The sequence below is a fragment of the Pantherophis guttatus genome, chromosome 1, assembly GCF_059756535.1.
Source record: "Pantherophis guttatus breed Tessera chromosome 1, ASM5975653v1, whole genome shotgun sequence".
In the NCBI taxonomy this organism is placed as follows: domain Eukaryota; kingdom Metazoa; phylum Chordata; class Lepidosauria; order Squamata; family Colubridae; genus Pantherophis; species Pantherophis guttatus.
The window spans coordinates 247,065,604-247,086,697 of record NC_142063.1 but is presented as its reverse complement, the minus strand read 5'-3'; the positions used below and the strand labels follow the sequence as shown (position 1 = coordinate 247,086,697).

Genomic DNA, 21,094 nt, shown 5'->3' with positions numbered 1-21,094 from the left:
GAAGTTTTTAAAAGAAAAAAAAATCCTCTGCCATCAGGCAACTCAGCTGGGATCATTAGAGCCTTTTAAAAGCATTTTTTTACAACCTCTTTGGCCAAAGAGGTTGTAGAAAAAATGTTTTTAAAAGTTAAAAAAAAAAAAAAGTTGGCTACGCCCACCCAGTCACATTACCCCACCACTACCAAGCCACACCCACAGAACCGGTAGTAACAAATTTTACATTTCACCACTGCCTATAACCAATACTGAGTTTAACCAGTCCTGAAGGACATGTGAGAATACTATGCCTGCCACTCCCAGCCTTCTGAATCAGTTCAGAAGAATACCAGGATTGATTCTTTAGAAAGCTATCAAGAGATAAGAAAGATCCAGGATGGACAGACCATTCCACTCTCATCCCATTTCGGTCATAATTATAAAGAATAAAATCATCAAAAATTAATGTGTACTGAGTATTCTACTGAGGCCTGAAACCTGATGAGAACTCACATAATCCATTTCCTTCAAGGCCCTCTGAAGCTACAGTTTGAGTACAAAGAAACAAAAGGAGGAGATTGGACACTGGACAAAATTTGGGAAGCTCCATCACCAGCTCTACTATGGCATCTAGTAACTGCTTTAGCAGCATTCTTCAATCAGTTCCCTAGAGGCCAGCTTCACAAACTGGGTTCACATTCAGCTACCTTCTGGTGCCACACTTGATACATAGATGGGCACATCGTCAAAAGGCCAGCGGTGAAATGCACTTACCTTCGCTACTGGTTTGGGAATGTGAGCGTGCGTGTGCACTATGCTCGCGCAAGCCTCTTCTGCACATGCACAGAGCCTTCTGCACATGCGCAGAGGGTCAAAAACTGGATGTAATGACGTCCCGGTGGGCGGGCGGAGCCTCCCACTGCCGGTGCTACTGTTTCGCGCAAGCTGGATAGATCCGGCTGGATTTTACTGTTGCAAAAGACTACATATCCCTCAGTGTTTATCTGTGTTCTGATTATACTTATCATGTCAGGCCTCTCATCTTTGATCTTGAATGAGAAGAGACTTATTACAGGCTAACTTGCAGAGCACTTGTTTAGTATAGTGGTTTAAGAGGTTGGCTTATAAACCAAAAGATTGTGAATTCGAGGCCTCCCTTGATATGAAAGCTGGCTGGATGACTTTGGACCAGTTACTCTCAGTCCAACACATCTCACAGGATTGTTGATGTGATGAAAATAGGAGGCACAAGAATTAGGTATGTTACCACCTTGAGTTGACCAAATACATATTTTAAAAGGTTGTGATAAAAATAAAACAATTAAGAATAAGGTAGTGTTAAGCAGCATCAGCAACAGCTGGAAGCCAGGATCATCAAAAATCTTCCAGGCTCTGGGGATCATTTGAGGAAGCTGGAGGATGGAATCAGTGGTAAACTCCAAACATATCCTCCCTATGAGTGGTCTGCTGCTATCTCCTGTCATATTTCCTTTTGCTTACCAACATCAAAATATTCTTCTCTGTCTGTCTGTCCCCCCATTAGACCAAGTTCCCTTCTTGGTGTTCCCTCCTCCAAGACCCTAGGTCCCATCCAGCATCATGATACTATACTCTAACCAACCAGCAATCACCGCATATTCTCAAGTTTAAGTTCCCAATCTGGTACCTTTGGTAACCAGTGGTGGTATTCAGCCAGTTCTATCGAGTTCTGGCTGCGGGAGGCTCTGCCCACCCACCCAGATGTCATCACGTCCCATTTTTGACGTTCTGTGCATGCGCAGAAGGTCCTGTGCATGCGCAGAGGTGGCGCACACACTCCCATTTGCAAACCGGTAGCGAAGGTAAATGAATACCACCACTGTTGGTAACATATTTCTTTTCCAATATTGTGCTGAAGCTATCCTTTCTGCCTTAAACATGTATCTTAGTGGACCGTGATATTTTTGTTGGAATGTTTTGGAATTATGCCTGGTAAAAAGAATTGTGATTCAATTTCAAATTTTATTTTTAAATTTCTCTGAATACTGCTATGTATTTTTTTCTAGTAATTTTGGAGTTCTTCCCATTGTTGTGTGGCAACTATTTCTTTAAAGTTGTGCATCCATTTTGTCATGCAACTTTTATTGTTTTCTGTCTCCATGTCATATCTGAGAGAGTTTATACATGTGCCCTACTAGCTGGTCTTGTTTGTTTATGACCATTTCAAATCCTGTCATTTTCCTTAAAAGCCCTCTCTCATTTTTAAAGTCATTTTTTATTCTTCCAGCAATTTGTAAGTACATGAACCATGGCATGTACTATCCTTTCCCAAGTAGTTCTTGGTCTGTTCATGGAGTTTAAATAGACCATATCTCCATATGTATTTGAACTTTTACTTATACCTATCTCTGACATGAAAAGCATTTTAAAAGAGAATAACAGTGAAATTATTGGATGTAATATTTTTCTTGTAATGTTCCATACATTATGGAACATTACATATTGCGTTAGAATATGTTTTATGCATGCTTTGAGGTAGGTAATTTAAAAGTTCCTTAATTATGGCAGAAATAGTTTTCAAAAATGGAAAATGTCAAAGTAGCAGATTATAGAACAGGGTTTTATCAGATTTTCAGTCAGTGGCATAGATCATATGGAAACACATGACTATCATGATGTTAATTTCTGATCTGGATAACTTTAATTTCCATATTGTCAATTTTTTATTGTCAATTCTCCCTATAACATACAAATAAGCTATTGCTATATAGTGAACATTATAAAAAAGTGAACTTTATACTGAATAATATTTCCAGTGCACATATGGATTACAAAGATGTTAATATAAGGTTGATTAAGTGAAAATAATATTGTGGCAATTTATTCCCACACTCAGTTCTCATGTGTTAAAGAGTACGTATTGAATTTCCTGAGTATAAGAGGTTTGGGGGGAGGCCCTGTCTACTCCTCAGGTGGCACATGCTTTTCTAGCACACAGTTCTTGTTGACCCTGAGTTCCTTTTTAATTACCATGGTAGCATATTGGAAAACTCCAGGGTGTTATTCTCTGTTGTCATTCGAGCCTTCCTGACTTTGTTGCCGCCTATTTTTTTTAATTCTGCTATATGCAAGGTTTTCTGTTTTTTCTTCCATGTTCTTGGAAACACTTGGCCAAGTCCAAAATTGCCACAGCTACAGGAGCAAACTCTTTCTATCAAATGTTTATTGGCTCTGATTAGCTAACCTGGGAGAGAGACAAGTGGTTGCCTTTTTGAACAGGTTTCTTTACAGCAGTTAATTGACATTCTGGTCTCTTTGAGGTTATCTGTTAATTTTGAAAATCTTATTTAGAATTAAGCTTGGCAGGGCCTGCCTGGATATGACATCTAGCATGTTCCATCTGGTAGTACTCAGTACTTGGGCCTCAAAATCTGTCCTTGACCCACCCTGTCATTGCATTAGCCACAGACATTACATTGCTTAGCATACTTTGATGCGTATTCTAGAGGCACAGTACCTTCACTCAGCATCAAATGATACACACTAACCTGCATTCCTACTTCTACAAGAAATTCTGGTTATTGAATTTGTTAGATGACATGCTGACAGGAATTTCATTTTTCTCTTACGCTTTCATAACAGTGATAACCTAATACAATGCTTGAAAATTGATTGAGCTTCACTATGCTTACCAGGTTTCCCTGAAAATAAGACCCTGTCCTATATTTTTTGAACCCCAAAATAAGCGCTTGGCCTTATTTTCAGGAGGTCTTATTTTGGGGGGGCACGTGGAGGAAGCCAGAGGAAATAGCAGGGACTGGCTGCGCATGTGTTTAAATATTTTCGGGGAGGGCTTATTTTCGGGAGGGGGTGGCTTATTTTAGCACATGCGCCCAAAAGCCCGATTGGGTTTATTATCAGAGGATGTCGTTATTTTAGGGGAAACAGGGTAATACCATTCATGGAGTTTCCAAATCCATGGAATTTTTCCATGGAAATGTCCCATTAAGAAGCTTGAATTATTATCAGTAGTCAGAGCTGTTTGAGTGTTTGAGAATGGATCACATCTCGGGTGGACCAGTTTATTTTGATGAGCTATACAGAATTATATAAAAATTTACCCATTTTGGTGAATCTTAGCTACTTGTGGAAGGAATAGGGAGCCTTGAACGACAAAAGGAAATGCTGCTAGCATGAGATAAGAGCTTGAGCCAGATCAAGAAGCTAACTTGAGTAAGCTTCTCAGACAAGATCCTTCCTAGTTCATGTAGCAATAAAGTGGGGGAGGGGTAATACTGTCAAGTATGCAAGATTCTGTTACTTTAACTGCTACAATAAAAGTAGTCATGACCAGTATGGATTTAATTTCTCCGTCTGGTCTTCCTTGTAGGGCTGCCAATATTATAATGTGGTATTACCGTATTTTCCGGCGTATAAGACGACTGGGCGTATAAGACGATCCCCAACTTTTCCTGTTAAAATATAGGGTTTGGGCTATACTCGCCATATAAGACTGCCCCTCTTCCAATGCACACCAAATAAAAATTAAAAAACATCAACTGGCTCACCTACAATGTAAAAGCAGCTGTGCTAGACCCAAAATGGCCCCTGTAACAAGCAGGAACCTCACACAGCCACAAAAAGCCCCCCCAAAAAACTTTCACACTCTAAACACACACAACACAACACATCTGGCTCACCCACAATGTAAAAGCAGCTGTGCTAGACCCAAAATGGCCCCTGCAACAAGCAGGAACCTCACACAGCCACAAAAAGTCCAAAAAACCAACTTTCACACTTTACACACACAAAATTCCACATACAGCTTTCTGAGATTTTGTGTGTTTGTGTAGTTGGAGTGAAACACTACAGAAACACACTAAATCTCAGAAAGCTGCACAAATATTGTTTTATTTTATTTTATTTTTATTTTTATATGAAAGCTAAATTTAAAACTTCCTAAACTTTAAATGGCTAGGTCTAAAAAAGAACAACTAAAAAAACCCCAATTGACTATTTTTTTTAAAGCCCCCAAAGGGGAAAAAAACTTACCCAATAGAACAGGGGTCTCCAACCTTGGCAACTTTAAGACTTGTAGACTTCAACTCCCAGAATTCCTCAGCCAGCTTTGCTTTGCTGGCTGAGGAATTCTGGGAGTTGAAGTCCACAACTAACTCCTTGCTTGATTGCAGGCAGGGAGTTGCTTGCTTGCCTGAATAGATTCAGGCAAGCAAAGCAAGGCAAGCGTTGCGACTAGCAGCTGAGGTAAGCAAGCTGGAGGGGGAAAACTTTTTCCCTTTTACATGGCTCTGGCCATCCCAGCTGAGTTGCAGGGAACTCAGCTGGGATGGGATCGACCCTCAGAACTGGGACCGTCAGAGCCATGGTTCTGGCGATCCCAGCTGAGTTGCAGGGAACTTAGCTGGGATCGTCAGAGCTGGGATCGCCAGAGCTGGGATTGCCAGGGCCATTTAAGGCTCGTCAGAGCCTTTCGGGCTGGTCTGCCTGGTTACAGGAGAACTACACCCGGCGTATAAAACGACCCCCGACTTTTGAGAAGATTTTCATGTGTTAAAAAGTCATCTTATACGCCGGAAAATACGGTAGCTATGTGCCTATTATTATGATTGTTAAAGTGGTTTTTGAATTCAACTACCTGCTTCCTGTTCTCAGTTTGGTGTCATGTAGTGATTGGTTTGTACACTGTTGTGATTATTCTGGGAACTAAAGGGTGACTGGGTGCTCTCTCTTAGGACACGTGTAGAATGGATTGAGGTCCCATCAAGCTTCCCAGGCTCTGGAAGGTTCCAGGTAATTTCTGCATAAGCAAGGTATCATTTATGTGAATTCATTGTCACTTGAGAAATCACAGTTACTGGCTTTAAGAAAGATGTATGTGTGTGTATACACACATACACACAGAGAGACTTCTTTTACACCTTATTAATGTTTGAATTTTAAGTATAACAAATAAGTGGTTTGGAGACTAAGTAAAGAGACCCTTTCATTTGGGTCAAATAACTTCTTAAGCTTCAGATGAAAATATAATGAAGATGGAATCCTAAAATAGTATGTGTGTGTGTGTGTGTATTCAGGCTACTGTTGATTCCTGATGACTGCGGGACTAGTCAGTGCAGTTTTCTTGGCAAGATTTCACAAGTGGTTTGCCATTGCTTTCTTCCTAAGGTGGAGAGAATGACTGACCCAATATTACCCAGCTGGCTTCATGCCTAAGACAAGACCAGAATTCTTAGTTTCCTGGTTTTTAAGATGTTATCTTAACTACTATACCAAGATGACTGACTCTTCTGCTTTAATTTTCTTCAAATATTTAAAAAGTTGGTTATTTTAACTTTTAGTGAGAATTGTAACATATGCTGAGACTGGTAGAAGGTCTTTATTAGGGTCCCTGACCTGAATTCTGAAAGATAAGAAAGTAAGTAAACGATTTCTCTTTCAGGTAAAATAAAATGAAAACATAATATCAAGATGTCGTCAAGATGATCAGGAAGTTTTGAGTTTTGCAAATAATGTAACAATTTTTTCCATATTCAAGGCAATGCATTATATTGGTCTGAAATAACTGTCAAATACCTCAAATCAGAATTGCCTGAATACTTCACCAATTTGGGAGTTTTGAAATGGGCCTTATATCCTAATAGAAGGCACAGTATAACACAGCATAGTTTCTAGATTCAGTGAGACCTTCTCCACTAATGGATAATCTTTGGTCATAAAGAATTTATGGGTAAAGAATTAAAACCTAAACTTAGTGTTCCTTGGTGTTTGGGAATGGTTATTTTATTTTGTCAAAAGGGGGCAAGTCCCCCCTGAAATGCCCTCCTAAACAGGACATATTCTATGGTAGTTCCATATCAGATAAAATAATTCATCTCTTGTTGAGAAAGCATAACTTTTGGCCATTAACTTTTGTAGGGTAGAGTAGAGTTTCAACTAGAGTAGAAAAATGTATGAATGTGAATTGTTGCTTAATAATTCTTACTCCCTTAAACTTTCACACAAGTTCACTATTATTTTACCTGGTATGTGCATCCAAATACATGGATTCGATTTAGCAACAAGCAGATGTTGATTTTATTTATTTATTAAATATTTACGCTGCCCATCTCTCCTACAAGTGTTACTCTAGGAATACATGATGTATTTAATCTTTGGACTAGAAATGCGTCAGTTGGGATATGATATATAACTGCATCATCCATTCATCTATCAGAAGAAGTTGTTAGAAACGTATTTCTAATCTTTCTGAAACTCCATAGGATAAAAGACACAATGCTAATTGTTTTATTTCCTTTATTTTAGGCATAGTATAATCCTTTTAAAAAATCACTTGCAATGCTTTTGTTTAAGAAGAATGCTGTTTAGCAGTGCCAGAACATTTTCAGAAGTGAAATTATTTATAGAACAATTGCTTTTCAAAATGCTTATTACCAAATGAGGGTGTTACGTGACATGAGCAATTGTGGCCAAAAGAGGCCTCTCTCAAAAACAATACACAAAAAAATATAAACAATTTTTTTATTATATAGTCTGTGAGTTTCAAATCCTAAATATTGTTTGCTCCTCTTGGCAAGGGATAGCTATTCTTAATCGGTAAGACAATTTGTCTTATTAATTCTGATACTCATTGAAATTCCAGTTTGACAGCTAGATATGCAACTGCATAACTTAGCATCCTTAGCACCCAAGTTTTTTTTAGAAAAGAATGGCAGTAATTAGTGGTTTTACAAAATAGCCTTGTATTTCCAATAATCTCAAAAACAAAGCTGTAGAAAAAGTATATGATTTTGGGATGAATTGTTTCACTCTTTAGACACCTAGAAATTAGGTTTTTAGAAGCTGCATCCATTACTAGGTACATTTTAACTACATTTTTACAAATCTTAAAAGCTATGTATTGTATTTCCATTTTCCAAGAGAGTAAGTTAGCAAAGTTGCTTCCCAGATTATCCCTCTCCAAGTTTTGCTGCTGTTAAAATTGTGCAAAATCATTCTCCTTCTCTGTGTCATTAAGTTGACTTGGCAGGTGGCACAGGCTTTTCCTCCCCAGACTCTGTAATATCATCTGGATTTTGCTTCTAAGAGTTGCCTAGGTGAAATGGACGGAGACTGGCTTGCAGCAGTTCATTTTTTTTTCTTTTCTTTTCTTTTTTTCTTTTGCACTATGTTATGTGACTTGGTGAGTAGCATAGTAAGATCGAAGCCAACAGGAGAGTCCCACAAGCAGATGTTGTAGAGGAAGGGTTACTTACTGGGTTTAAACAAGGCCATAAAAGAAAAGCAATAGGTGATCAATATAATAATCTACTTAATATGCAGACATTTCTGTATTTCAATTTTGTAGGTATTGAAAGAAATCAGATAATTGGTATAATTGGTATATTCAAAGAGGATCTATATTTAATTTTTGGTTTTCACTCCTTTTTAATACCCCAGCAAAATCAATAACCTAAAAAGCAAAACGCTTTTAGTTTCTCTGATTTAAAAATAGCTTCTGCCTATTAATCAACTACAAATTTATTTATGTCAAATAGATAAAACTTTGAGCTTTTTAATACTTCTATGACAAAGATTTATTCTCTTTCTATTGTTTTCTTTTATATGAGAATCTGCTGCTTCACTGCTGTATTTTTTGTTATTGCAAATTATTCATGAACTTTCAGAGCAATATATTTAAATTTTTATTGTAAATTATGTGTAGATTCTGTTACAAAGATAGCCTCAATGGTTTACACCCAAAGATTATGGAAATACTCATAATGGCATACCCAATATATAAGATATTAATTTTGCAGTTTGTTTAGCATTTGATAATTTTAGAAGATTCATGTATTGAAGTGATTCAAAATCCTTTTAGTGCATTAATTTAATCAAGGGTTGCACTTCAAAATGTTTATCAATTATTTGCTTTAAATGGTAAATTAATAAAAGAAACAGCAAATTATTGTGAAATGACCAGCTTAAAAAGTAATCTTTTTGAAGTTCACACTTGACTTCTTTTTAACTACAGAGGACAATTTTGTAAGACTAATTTACATTATTTTAATGACATGCATATACTTTATCAAATGTTTATAATACTGTGTTCTTAATAATCAGTGGAGCAAAAAACAGACTGCTTATTTAATTTGTTCATTTGGCATTCCAAATATTTAAAGCTTGGTTATAGTGATATAGTCTGAAACCTGAAAAAAACATTCTGGAGATGGTTTTACATTTTATGTTGAAATATTACTTCAATTTTCATGCTCATTTCTACTGAAAGGAAGAAAATACAAAATATAAACCAACACAGGATATTTCTTGAACAATAAAATGTCTGAATGATTTATGAAAGTTGTACATATAAAAAAATCTTTCACATTTCAGTTAAGAAACCTAGATTGATTTACTGTAATAAAATTATATACAAATAGCCCTCGACTTGCATTTGTTTAGCGACTGTTTCAAATTACAATGGCACTAAAAAAAGTGACTTATGACTGGTTTACATGCTTACAAGCAATGTAATATCCCCATGGTCATGTGGTCAAAATTTGCATACTTGACAACTGACATATATTTATGACAGTTGCATTATCACAGGGTAATGTGATCACCATTTGTAATTTTCCCAGATGGTTTCTGACAAACAAAGTCAATGGGAGAAGCCAGATTCACTTAAAACTGCGATGATTTATTTAACATCTGTAATTTTGGTTTATAATCCCTCCCTATATGCATTTTATCCCCCTCCCCAATCAAATCTCAAGGCTTGGGGAAAGCAACACAGCAGGAAAAATACGCCGCCTATCTCACTATTTAGCCTATAACCACTTTCTCATGTCTCTATCCATAGAATATTCAAAAAGGCAAACTCATATAACTCAGTCTGAACTGGAAGCTATTGAAAAGACTATCCTATTTCTTGCCCTAGCCACTTGAATCTCATCATAACTTTGGGTAGAGCGTAGCTTGTTGCCCCAAGCATTATATATATTTGATACAATATATTTTAAATATTAGATACATGTAAATGTTAAAGCAGTACAGTTTTTCATAACTCCTTTACATGAACTTGTGTGAAAATGACCAAGTGATGAGTAAGAGTTTTTATAATCCTACACTACTGAACATACCGTACTTTTCAGGGTGTAAGACGAACTTCCCCCCCCCCAAAAGAGGGTGGAAATGTTGGTGCGTCTTATAAACCGAATACAGCCATTTTTGGCCTCCTGAAGCCCTGCCCCGCAGATTCCGTTTTTGTGAAAAACGGGCCCGTTTTATGCAAAAATGGGGTGCTCCTGGGGGCTGGGAAGGGCAAAAATTCCCCTGTTTTTGCAAAAAATGGGCCCATTTTTGGCCTCCCAAACCCCCCACGCATCTCATTTTTGCCCTTTTCAGCCCCCAGGAGCATTCTGCAGGCCTCCCAAACCCTCTGCACGCCCAGTTTTTGCGAAAAATGGGATGTGCAGAGGGTTTGGGAGGCCTGCAGAGTGCTCCTGGGGGCCGGGGATGGCAAAAACTTTTTTTTTATTGCTTACCTCTTCGAAATCTTGGTGCATCTTATACACCTGTGCATCTTATAGTCCGAAAAATACGGTACATTTAGAAAGGAAATAGGAATGGGAGAATAAGAGCAACAAAGATTCCATATTTCTCTTATTCCCATAGGTAATGTAGGTAAATATTGATGGATCTCGGTATGTTGTTCTGTTTAGTTATCTATTAAACAGTTCTTCCATGGAAGGCTTTTGATAAACCAAGGACCCTAGTTTTCCTTATATCAGTGGGAGCATTTCCTGAATAAAATTGGTCTGGATGTTTCTTGCACAGGGAGCAAAACTTCCACCCAAATAAGCAATTGACTTTTTTAAAATATTGTTTTCTACTAAATGGAAAAACAAGCTTTTTACTTTCCCCCTTTTGTGCACAGATTATTCCAGAGTTGTTGGAATGAAAAAGAATAATTTTATGGACATCTCTTTCGCTAATTAAAGTGTTTTGTTTATTGGTACTATATAGAAAGATTTATGTTATTTCTCTCTTTACTTGCAGCTTTTGAGAGAACTGAAGCACCCTAATGTGATTGCATTACAGAAGGTTTTCCTTTCTCATAGTGATAGAAAGGTGTGGCTGCTGTTTGATTATGCTGAACATGATTTGTGGGTAAGTTCTGAAATTCCTTTTTTTCTTTTTACTATAATTATGTTATGTTTTAAAAGAAGTAACTGCAATTAGAATGGATTTAAAACCTTTGCCCAATCTCACGTGGTATCTTACCTATATAGCTACACAAAGCATGTTAGGAAAGAAGAACCACCAAGAAATCCATGTATCTGTATGGAAAAGTTTCATTGTGAGATATAATCAGGTAGTCTTTGAAGTTGCAGAAATGTTTTCAGGATTTTTTTTTAAATAACATAAACTGAAAAACTCCCTGCTAGCCTTTCCTGAGAAGTTGAGATTGCTCTGCATTTATTTAAGTATCTTTAGAGGCTTAATTGTGCATTCTGTGTATGATATGATTTGGAGTTCATATACTGAAAGCCTTACACTATCTTAAAACCATGATTGGCTACAAAAAACAAGGAGAAACAGGTAGAGGCATTTTGGAGGAGGCCCTAATGCCATTTTGAGATACATAACTATCCAGAAGTTATAGCAGTATGGCACCAGAACTGTTCTCAATTTCATTTTCCCACAGGATTTAAGAGTGAAAAAAGCTTAAGTGTTTTCTGTTTTCCTTGCCAAAGATCAATGTCATTTTTTCTAAAAAAAATATTTTGGAAATCAAATATGTCATTTCTTTCCATAACGCAGTTATTAAGAGTTTTAGTGTATCATTATATCATTGAGCTTATAGTTTTCCAAAGTTATAAGAGAGAGCTAATTAATGAGAGCTAATATTATATATGCTCAGAGATTAGAACTGTGTGTGTCTAGATCTGTGTGTGTCTAGAACAGGACTAGACAAGTTTTATTTTGTCTGATGGGGGAAAAATACACACATACATTCAGATTTTAATTACAGTGATATCAGGAATTTATTTTAGCTATCAGAATTAAATGAAAGAAATTTACATTTAGTAATTCCTCTAATTTTCTTCATTTGAACTGGCGTACACATTCAAGACTCCAACATATATATATCATTTAGATCTCTTGTAAAATTTAAACTTTTGGTGCTAGCCTTTCCCAGGCACCAATTTCTCCCAGCTACTGACATTTCTTTTCCAGTGGATTGTTTATAGTGGACTTGTAAACTATGTCAGGACTTTTTGCCACAGGAAGTGATATTTAGATCTTTTAGATAGCAGTTATAAACAATTAATTTTTCCTTCTATTTAAAAGTTTCCCATGTGACTAGGTTTTCCTGTATTTTTCCTCAGAGGAGCACATTTCCAGCTGAGGGAGAAACTGACATTGTCTCTCACTCCAATACATCTGATCTGCAATCCAGTTTGAGAAGCCCAGTGGCTGCTTTTATGAAGAAACCAAAATGTTAGGCAGATTTCCCATTTATCTTCCAGTTTGGTCTCAAAGTGCTTTAGAATTAAAGGTTTTGAAAGCTCTGCACTACATGCTGGCAGCTGCAGTATAACTTAAAGATGGGCTTGAAGATCAATATAAGAAAGAACTAATTCAGATCTCGACTGTAAGCTAGGATTTTATATGTGCAATTAGTGTAATGTTTTTGAAGTATTACACTTAATATGAAATGAAATATTTGCCTTTTGCAGCATGTTGTGATAGGTTTCATGGGGAAATATTCCTTTTCTCTTTTTGCCGGATCAGTTCAAGCTATACTTAATGAATATTAAATTAACATGAAAGTTAGATTTGCTAGAGACAAATTACTGTATTGCTTAAACGGTATGATGAAAACTCATTATGAAACCCATGAGTAATAGTTTACTGTCAAGAAAATTACGTGTATAAACTGTTCCAACCAAAGAGAAACTTGGATCACAATAATATAAAGTCATGAGATTTCATGCTGTTGCACGCGCCATATAATTTAATTGGAGAGTCTTGTTCTTGTAGTTTTACTAACCTGCACCCACTCTGGAAGCTTTCTCCATCAAAGTTAATTACACCAAGAGTAAATGTACACTTCATAGCTCAAAAGTGCCATAGTCTCACTATGAACAGCTTCATTTCACGTGCACAAAACTTTATCTCTGTGTTTCAGTTGTTTGCTTTTAAAAGCAACTGCAGAAGAATGTATTGCTGCTATAATAGGAAGCATGTTTAATAATCCAGTTTGCAGTTCTTGCCACCTGAATACTGCATGTTTTGTTTGAAAAAGAACCATCTAACAATAGTTTTGAAGGGGCACTCTTCCTTGTTGATAGTCTGTTGTAAAGTCATAATGCAAAGTGTACATTCTTCCTAATGTGCTCCCTAGCTTCCAGTGTCTCAATACATGCAATACATCATTATCACAAATTCCTAGGCTGTATCATTTCATATAAATGCTGCCAATATTTGCATGTGTTTGTACTGTGAATGTTTTTTTTCCTGTTCACTTTTTAGTGTTCTTGAAACAAAGCATGGAACTCATTAAAAAGTTATATATATATTCCCATCCAATTGTTAGATTAATGACCACTTCACATTTACCTGCATTGTTCAGGGAGCCACTTCCTGCATGGTATGTTCCCATGCAATTTTAGTTGCTATACAACACAAACCAGATGAACAGGACATATGCTGTTCCCACTCAAATGTTTTTCTCCCACTTGGCTGAGAAGTAGCCACATGATTGACCTTGCCTATTTGATTCTTGGAATGTTGTATATTAAGTGCTCTCATTCAATGGAGTAAATATAAATTGGTCATTTCCACAACCCTTCACTTTCTCTAGTGCAACTTTTCTTGTTCTTTTGTTTTTGCACAGGAACAATTAATCATCTCTTGAAACCTAGAAGTCAGCAACATTATTACCCTCCAAACAGATCTCTCTCTCTCTCTCTCTCTCTCTCTCTCTCTCTCTCTCTCTCTCTCTCTCTCTCTCTCTCTCTCTCTCTCTCTCTCTCCCCCTCCACCTCTTTCAATAAAGTGTAGAAAGCAGTCATACTGGTTTAACATTGAGTAATCATGCACCTCTGTGAGCAAGATTTTTTTTTAAAAAAAATGATAACTTAGGGCTAGTGAAGCAAAATGAAATATGAAGAAAATGTTGTCCTAGAGATAACTGCCGGATTTTGCACCTATGCAATTTTTTTTCTTGCTGTACAGAGTTGAAAACTGTTTAATGTTATTTTCTGACATTTGATGATGATGGCCCAAATTAATATTCCTCATGGTCTGAATAACTCCTCCTCTCAGTTATCCTAAGCATCACTCCATATTTCCCCATTGTCTTTTTTGCTCACTCCCAACTTTGTCTCTTTCCATGCTGCCTCTTACACTTGGAACAGCTTCCCAGTCAACGTATGTAAAGCTCTCCTCCTTCAAAAAAATAAAAATAAAAAAAATAATAAAAAAAATACCACTGTTGAAATCCACATGCTTAGGAACATATTTCTTTTATTAACACCATAACATTCTCGAACATGATAGTCTAGGGTGATTATTTTTTTTATACTTGATACTGAGAGCCAGCATGGTATAGCTGGTAAAGGTTGGGGGGCAGTAGACCCCAATTTAAATCTTGAACAAGTCATCAGAAGTCATTGATTTGCCTTGGAACAGGCATAATTTCTCATTTCATATTTTTCCTCTTATAATATAATGTTAACTAATTTATTGTCAGGATGAACCTAACTCAAAATTTGTAGGACCAAATTCTGCATCCAAAGATAATTTCCCTATGTGGTGATTAATATTGATGGATTGATATTTATCATTCTACAGAAAACCCTTTCCTGTAGGAGAATTGGGAATTTAATTAGTTATATACTGAGAAATCAGAGCATCTTTGTATCTTTCACATATTAACTCTGCCATCCCCAGTTTCCCTTCCCAATTTGGAACTGAGAAGAGAGTTATAATGTTGCATAAACTTTGGGCTGATTGCCTACCACCACTGTGTCTCTTAGATTGGGAGCAAGACTAATGACAAAACAGCAAAGGCATATTTGGTGGGTGAAGATATTGAATAAAAACATAGCAGTCTTTAACATTTGATAATTGATGTTATACCATTTGTAACATTCATCAATTTTATTATACTGAAATTGTTTTAGGGACAAACATTCTCTTCATTTCTTGATATCTATATCAATAATATTTTAAGGATTCTTTTTGCTAGGTAAATATTCATTTGTTGAAAGGATGTTGCTATGCATTGATTTTTCCTACTTTTATTATGGTTACATACCAATTTAATTGGAGAAAAAAAGTAAGCAAGAGCAATGAGCATTTGCAGTACTGCCATTTGTTTTTCTGTTGAACTGTCAACAAGACAAAGAATACTTGTTTTGGCTTTAATTCATTATTAATCCACAGAGCTCTTTTGTATGTATTGAATTAGCAATTTATGTGGTAAGCAATAATTGAAATAATTTTACTTTTCAACATTCCTTTTATGGAAGTTATAGGTTGGAGTCTTTCGGATTCCTTTTCTATAAAGACTCTATATTGTGGATAACTTGTGGTTCTTCACTTCAGTCCTTAAGAATGATATTTTGTACTTGAAATCTCGATGGTGTATGAAAGCCACACTTTCCCCCTGAGTTTATTTAGATCTGGTGCAAATGTAATTCTGACTTTTTGCTAACCATAATTTGCAAATTAGCCCCAAATTGACATTTTTCTTCTCATTACCCATTCATACTTTCAAATACATTTTCCCATCCCTTTCCTTGACAGTTTTAATAAAGTTCTGCATTACATTTGTCATGAATAGTAACCATCTAGTTGTGGTATCCTTGATGTTCTTTCAGTTTGGTTGTTTGCCTGAAAATGTTTCACTACCTAAGCAGGTAACACCATCAATGCAAGTGGGTGCAGGGTTTGATTCTTGTTTATATACATTGCTTGCCCTGCCAGTTTTGGTAGGGATGTGGTTTTCTCCTTGATAATTCCTTGATATTATGTCCTGCTTTGCTTGATTGTTTCCCTGGTGTTAATCCCTGCTTATCTGGGTTATGGCTCCTGGAGAAGATGTATTCTTTCTTCCTTTCTTTCTTCTTCTTCCTCCTCCTCCTCCTCCTCTTCATCATCATCATCTTCTTCTTCATTTTTTTGTCTCTTGAGTGGTGAATAAATATGATTTACTACTTTTCGATGTGTCTGTTGATTGCCGAGTTGTTTGAATACCAAGCTTCCCAAAATTCCCTTGTGTTTTTGGATTTAATTTGGTCTAGGATGCTCATAATTTCCCAGTTGAAATTATGGTTGACTCTATTCCATGTGAAATTATGGGATTGTGTCTTCTGATTGCTAGTTGGTACTCATGGATACTCTCTGCTAATCTTCTACCTATCTGACCTACATAATGACTGTTACAGTCTTTACACTCTATGTTGTAAATGTCTTTTTTTCTCATGTTACTGGGTCTTTTTGCTTATTTAAAAAGTTTTGCAAAGCTTTGATTGTTTTGTGTGCTATAATAATGTTGTGTAGTTGTAACAGTGTTGGTTATTTCTGAAATTTTTGATATATGTGGTACTGTTATCTTTTTCATAGTTTGTGTTGGTTATGCAGTAGTGGGTTGAGTGGTCAAGCACATTTTTATAAAGTTCTGTGGATATAAAGTTGTGTGGAACTTTATATCCACAGATATAAACAATAAAACTTTGTGTTTTATTTTTTTGGTGCTCTGGATTGCTACAGTGCATTTGTACTTGTCTGAGAAATATTGTTATATAGGTCCTCCTGTGGGAGGTTGAGCTGTTACTTTGGTAATGCAACACTTGGTTAGTGGGGTTGGGTTTTGGCAGTAGCATTTCCAATGTGCTACTATTTTCTCTGTTAATGTGGATATGCAAGATGGGTAGTGTATTGTTGGTTTCTTCTTCCCTTGTGAATTTTATTCCTTTGAATATGTTGACGAATTCACGTGTTTTCTTTTTTATTATGAGGAAGATTCTATAGTTTTGCTATATCTGGGAGTGCAATAGTGTCTAGAGTCTAGATACTGATTTGTGGTCTCTGCTATAAATGTTGATAGTGGTGATCCCATGGGTGTTTCTCAGATTTGTTGGCATATTTGTTCATCAAACTGAAAGTAAATAGTAAGCAGAGGTTGATGAGGTCCATGATTCTGGTATTTCAATCCTAGTATATTTGGCTAGGTTGGGTGTGTTGTGTTATACTTCTGTCATAGATTCTTTCACTGCTTCTGGATTTATGGATGTAAAGAATGCTGGGGCATTGAATGAAACCATCATGTCATGTTCTATTTTAGGTCTTTCATTTTCTGAAGGCACTGTAGTGTGGGAGTCGATAAAATATTTGCTCCCCTCTGTGAGGTGTCCAAGCTCTTTTGTAAATTTTTTGGCTGTGTTTCTTGTTAGGATTCCTGGTAATTACACAGATGGACAAAGTGATATGTCAGGTGTGTATATCTTGGGGTATTCTGCCACACTGCAAACAAACAACCAAGCTCAGAGAACACCAGAACTATATCATTTAACCTTGAGCTACATATATTTTATTCTAATGGAACCATCTAATCCAACCATCTATTCGAATTTGAAATAAATTTATAGAATCTTATCTGATCCTCATATATAGAGGATTAAGTGATATGGGTTAGCACATCTGCTCAGATATAAAACTAAATTTAATTAAAAATGACCTATTCAAGGGGGATTTTATGCTGGAGATGGAATGAAGAATAGGCGTTGCTGGGCTTGTTTCCAGTTTGAAAACTTCATTTTGGAAAAAGTTCCAGATATTTCTACATAGGAGTTCACAAGAAAAGGAGTACAGAAGAGTGAAGAGACTGCATCTTATTATCCAATGTTTCCTAGTTCAGTTTTTATACTGGAAAAACTGTTCTAATTTACTATATTATAATGTGTGGATCATCTTCAATTCAAATTTTCTGTTAGTATTGATGTGCTGCCAACATTTTTTCTAAATATCTAGAAAAAAATATGCATTACTGTTCAGGCCCATTCTTGACCTGAAAAGGGTGCCCTGTGTTTGAAATGGATTTTGAATGCAGGATCAATCAAAAGCCTAGAAGCCTTCCCAAATTTTCAGACCACACTGAATAGGAATCCTGGAAATTGTCATCTAACATTCCTAGTGGGCACCAGGTTGAGAAGACTGAACCAAAGGAAAATTTAGGGATTTAGGGCCCAACGGACTTCATTGCTCCTGTTTTCATTTTGGTTTAGTGACAATTTCCTTTCTTATTCCAATTACTGATAAATGTTCAAAAAGGTTCCTAATCTGTATTGCTTTACTATCAACCTCTAAGGTAAGCAAAGCCAATAGGCAAATTTGTCATATTTCTGAAATTTGTTCCAGATGCAGTCCATAAAATATTTCAGAGCTTTTTAAGTCTTTAAGTTTTTTTTTAAAGGTGTTGGGGGAATTATCCTAAAATTATTTTAGAACTATAAGATAATTTCATGAAAATGTCAATGAAGAGTAACTCTGTAGGAAAAAAAACCCTGTTTCAATCCATGTACCTTTAAAGCTGAGGAAACAATGTGATGTTACGGTTTCTTTAATATTAGATATAAAAAGGTCATACTTAATTCCAATTTAAGATTTCAAAATTAAAAGACTTTCATCTGTTGCAAATATTTTGTGGCTTTTTTTTTACATGATGCTTTCATGTTCGTGTTCTTTTTTGTTTCCAGCATATTATCAAGTTTCACCGTGCCTCAAAAGCAAACAAAAAACCCATGCAACTGCCAAGATCTATGGTCAAATCACTACTTTATCAGATTCTTGATGGAATCCATTATCTCCATGCAAACTGGGTGCTTCACAGAGACTTAGTAAGTGCTGTGACTTTAACTGCCTGCAAATAGACAGTTATATTTGTATTTCTTGAAAAGTAGATAAAAATGCAAAATATTAATTTCATGGATTACTACACTTCTTCCTGAAAATTTTACCATATTGACCCAATAGCAAGATGAGCCAGAATGTAAAGGTGCCCATTTCAAAGATAATGCAGAATATATAGAGTAATCCCATGGAGTTCCAAGCTTGTCACCCTAGGTTTGCCAGCTTCAGTTGAAACCAGTTCTAGAGCTTTTCTCTTTTCAGTATCTGTAAGCAGCTGATAGGCAGGCAGGCAGCTATTGGCCAGAAGTCACACACCAAAATGGCAGAGCAGAATAGCAACAATAACAAAAGACACAACAAAACAACAACTTTTAAAAATCTATGTAAAATTAAATACTTCATTTATCAAATTAACTGATCCCCTCTCCCCACATATCAACTATTATGTCCCAAACATAGCAGAAATAGCAAAAAAAGAAAACAACGGAATGAGGTGAGGGAGAAAATAGATATACATGGGGAAGGACAGGAAGGACAAAACTAGAGATGAGGCAAGAAGAAATAATTAGCAGAGAAGAAAAGTTCTCTTTAGTAATTTCAGAAAAGGGCTAATCTTCAAAGGCACCCATACTTTTCAGCAGTGATGCCTGCAACCATTTCAATCCCCTGCCATGTTTGTTATTAGCAGCCTGTATATCTGGAGTAAAAGATTGTCTCTTTGTCAGTAAAAAATGGTAAATAACTTTTAGAAATTTCAAAGGCAAAATTATTTTTAGCAATAGTATTTAGACTTATAGACCGCTTCACAGTGCTTTACAGCTCTCTTTAAGCGATTTATATAGTCAGCACATTGCCCCCAACAATCTGGATCCTCATTTTACCGACCTTGAAAGGATGGAAGGCTGAGTCAACCTTAAGCCAGTGAGAATGAAACTGCTGAACTGCTGGCAATCTACAGTCAGCAGAATTAACCTGCAATGCTGCATTCTAACCACTGCACCACCATGGCTCATTTTAATGACATTTTAGGATATTTTTACTTATAGTATATTCTACAGGTCAGTTTTAAAACTGTTAAAAACAGCTATAGAGTCTGCTACATTTTACATTGGAAGATATTAAAATATAATAGGGCTATTGTATGTTTCTACTATTGTAAAAACTGCAGCTACCATTTTGTTGAAATTCTCTCAACTTTTCACATAGTTTATAGGAAATAAACTATTGGTGACATAATTCTGCATCAGCTTAAATGATTCCTTAATAATATTGAAAATATTGCCTAAAAAGAAACTTAAAATAGCTTTGCGTTGATTCTGCACGAGAACAGAGGGAAATTCTGGCAGCTTTCAAGATTCTGTTATTGTATCCTATAATGATAAAGTAGAATATCATTAGTTCTTGTAGAGACTGTTTCTTGACCTGAGCTACCTTGAAGGATTCATAGGGTTGTAGTGTTTTGAGTATAGAAAGAAATACAATTCCATTCAAAACAGAAAAGGCAGTTAAAAGGAAATTAGTTAAATTTAATTATTAAAATTATTACATTTTTAAATTAAAATTGTTAAATTTAAATTATTTAATTTTAATTTTAATGCTTAAAAAGATGAGACTTTTCTTGAGTTTTCTGTTCTTTAAAGAACTACTTGAGTAATTAACATTATTATAAGGCCTTGTGTCTTTGAGCTGCCTTCTCAATCAGATGTTAACAATATACAGTTGTATACCCTGAAACAGTTGCACTGCTGTCTAGGAATATTATAGTATTGGTAGAGCAAGTGAATAGGGAGTGGGCAAATGGGAGTTGCCTTTGAGTTCAATAGGAAGAACCTTAACAATTTTCCTTCTAATTCAGCCTGTTTTTAGTTAACTTCAAGTCTGCAAAAGGAGCAAGAAAAAATATAAGCAATGACTATTACTACTTTAAGAAGCAGAGAGTTTTTAGTTGTGACCTGTAATGTTTGTGGCAAATTTGTGCTCCTGTTTGAGAACAACTTGTGAAGACTGTAGCAATCCTTGAAAAAAAGCACAAACTTATTGGAAAACAAATGTCCTGTAGAATATCAAGACCTTGAGGCTGAAACATTCCTTAAGTTCTGATGAACGAGATTGTATTTGGAAGAGACTTAGGAAGGTGCCTCTCATGATTCATTGAGGTGTAAAAAGAAAGAGAGGTAAAGCACAATCAGACTTGTAAGTTTCTGGTACTATGCTC

General features: G+C 36.0%; 1 protein-coding gene across 4 annotated transcripts in view; it reads left to right on the top strand.

Moving 5' to 3' along the window:
- CDK19 (cyclin dependent kinase 19) overlaps positions 1 to 21,094 on the top strand; it is an 85,061-nt gene that overhangs the window by 23,389 nt on the left and 40,578 nt on the right. For 3 of the 4 annotated variants that reach the window (XM_034409163.3, XM_087882636.1, XM_034409162.3), the window contains 2 exons: positions 11,014 to 11,124; positions 18,726 to 18,866. In XM_034409163.3, coding sequence (XP_034265054.1) covers positions 11,014 to 11,124; positions 18,726 to 18,866 — 252 coding nt within the window. Of the gene's footprint in view, positions 1 to 5,708; positions 5,767 to 11,013; positions 11,125 to 18,725; positions 18,867 to 21,094 lie in introns of all 4 variants that reach the window. The other variant, XM_087882637.1, reaches the window with a different exon arrangement.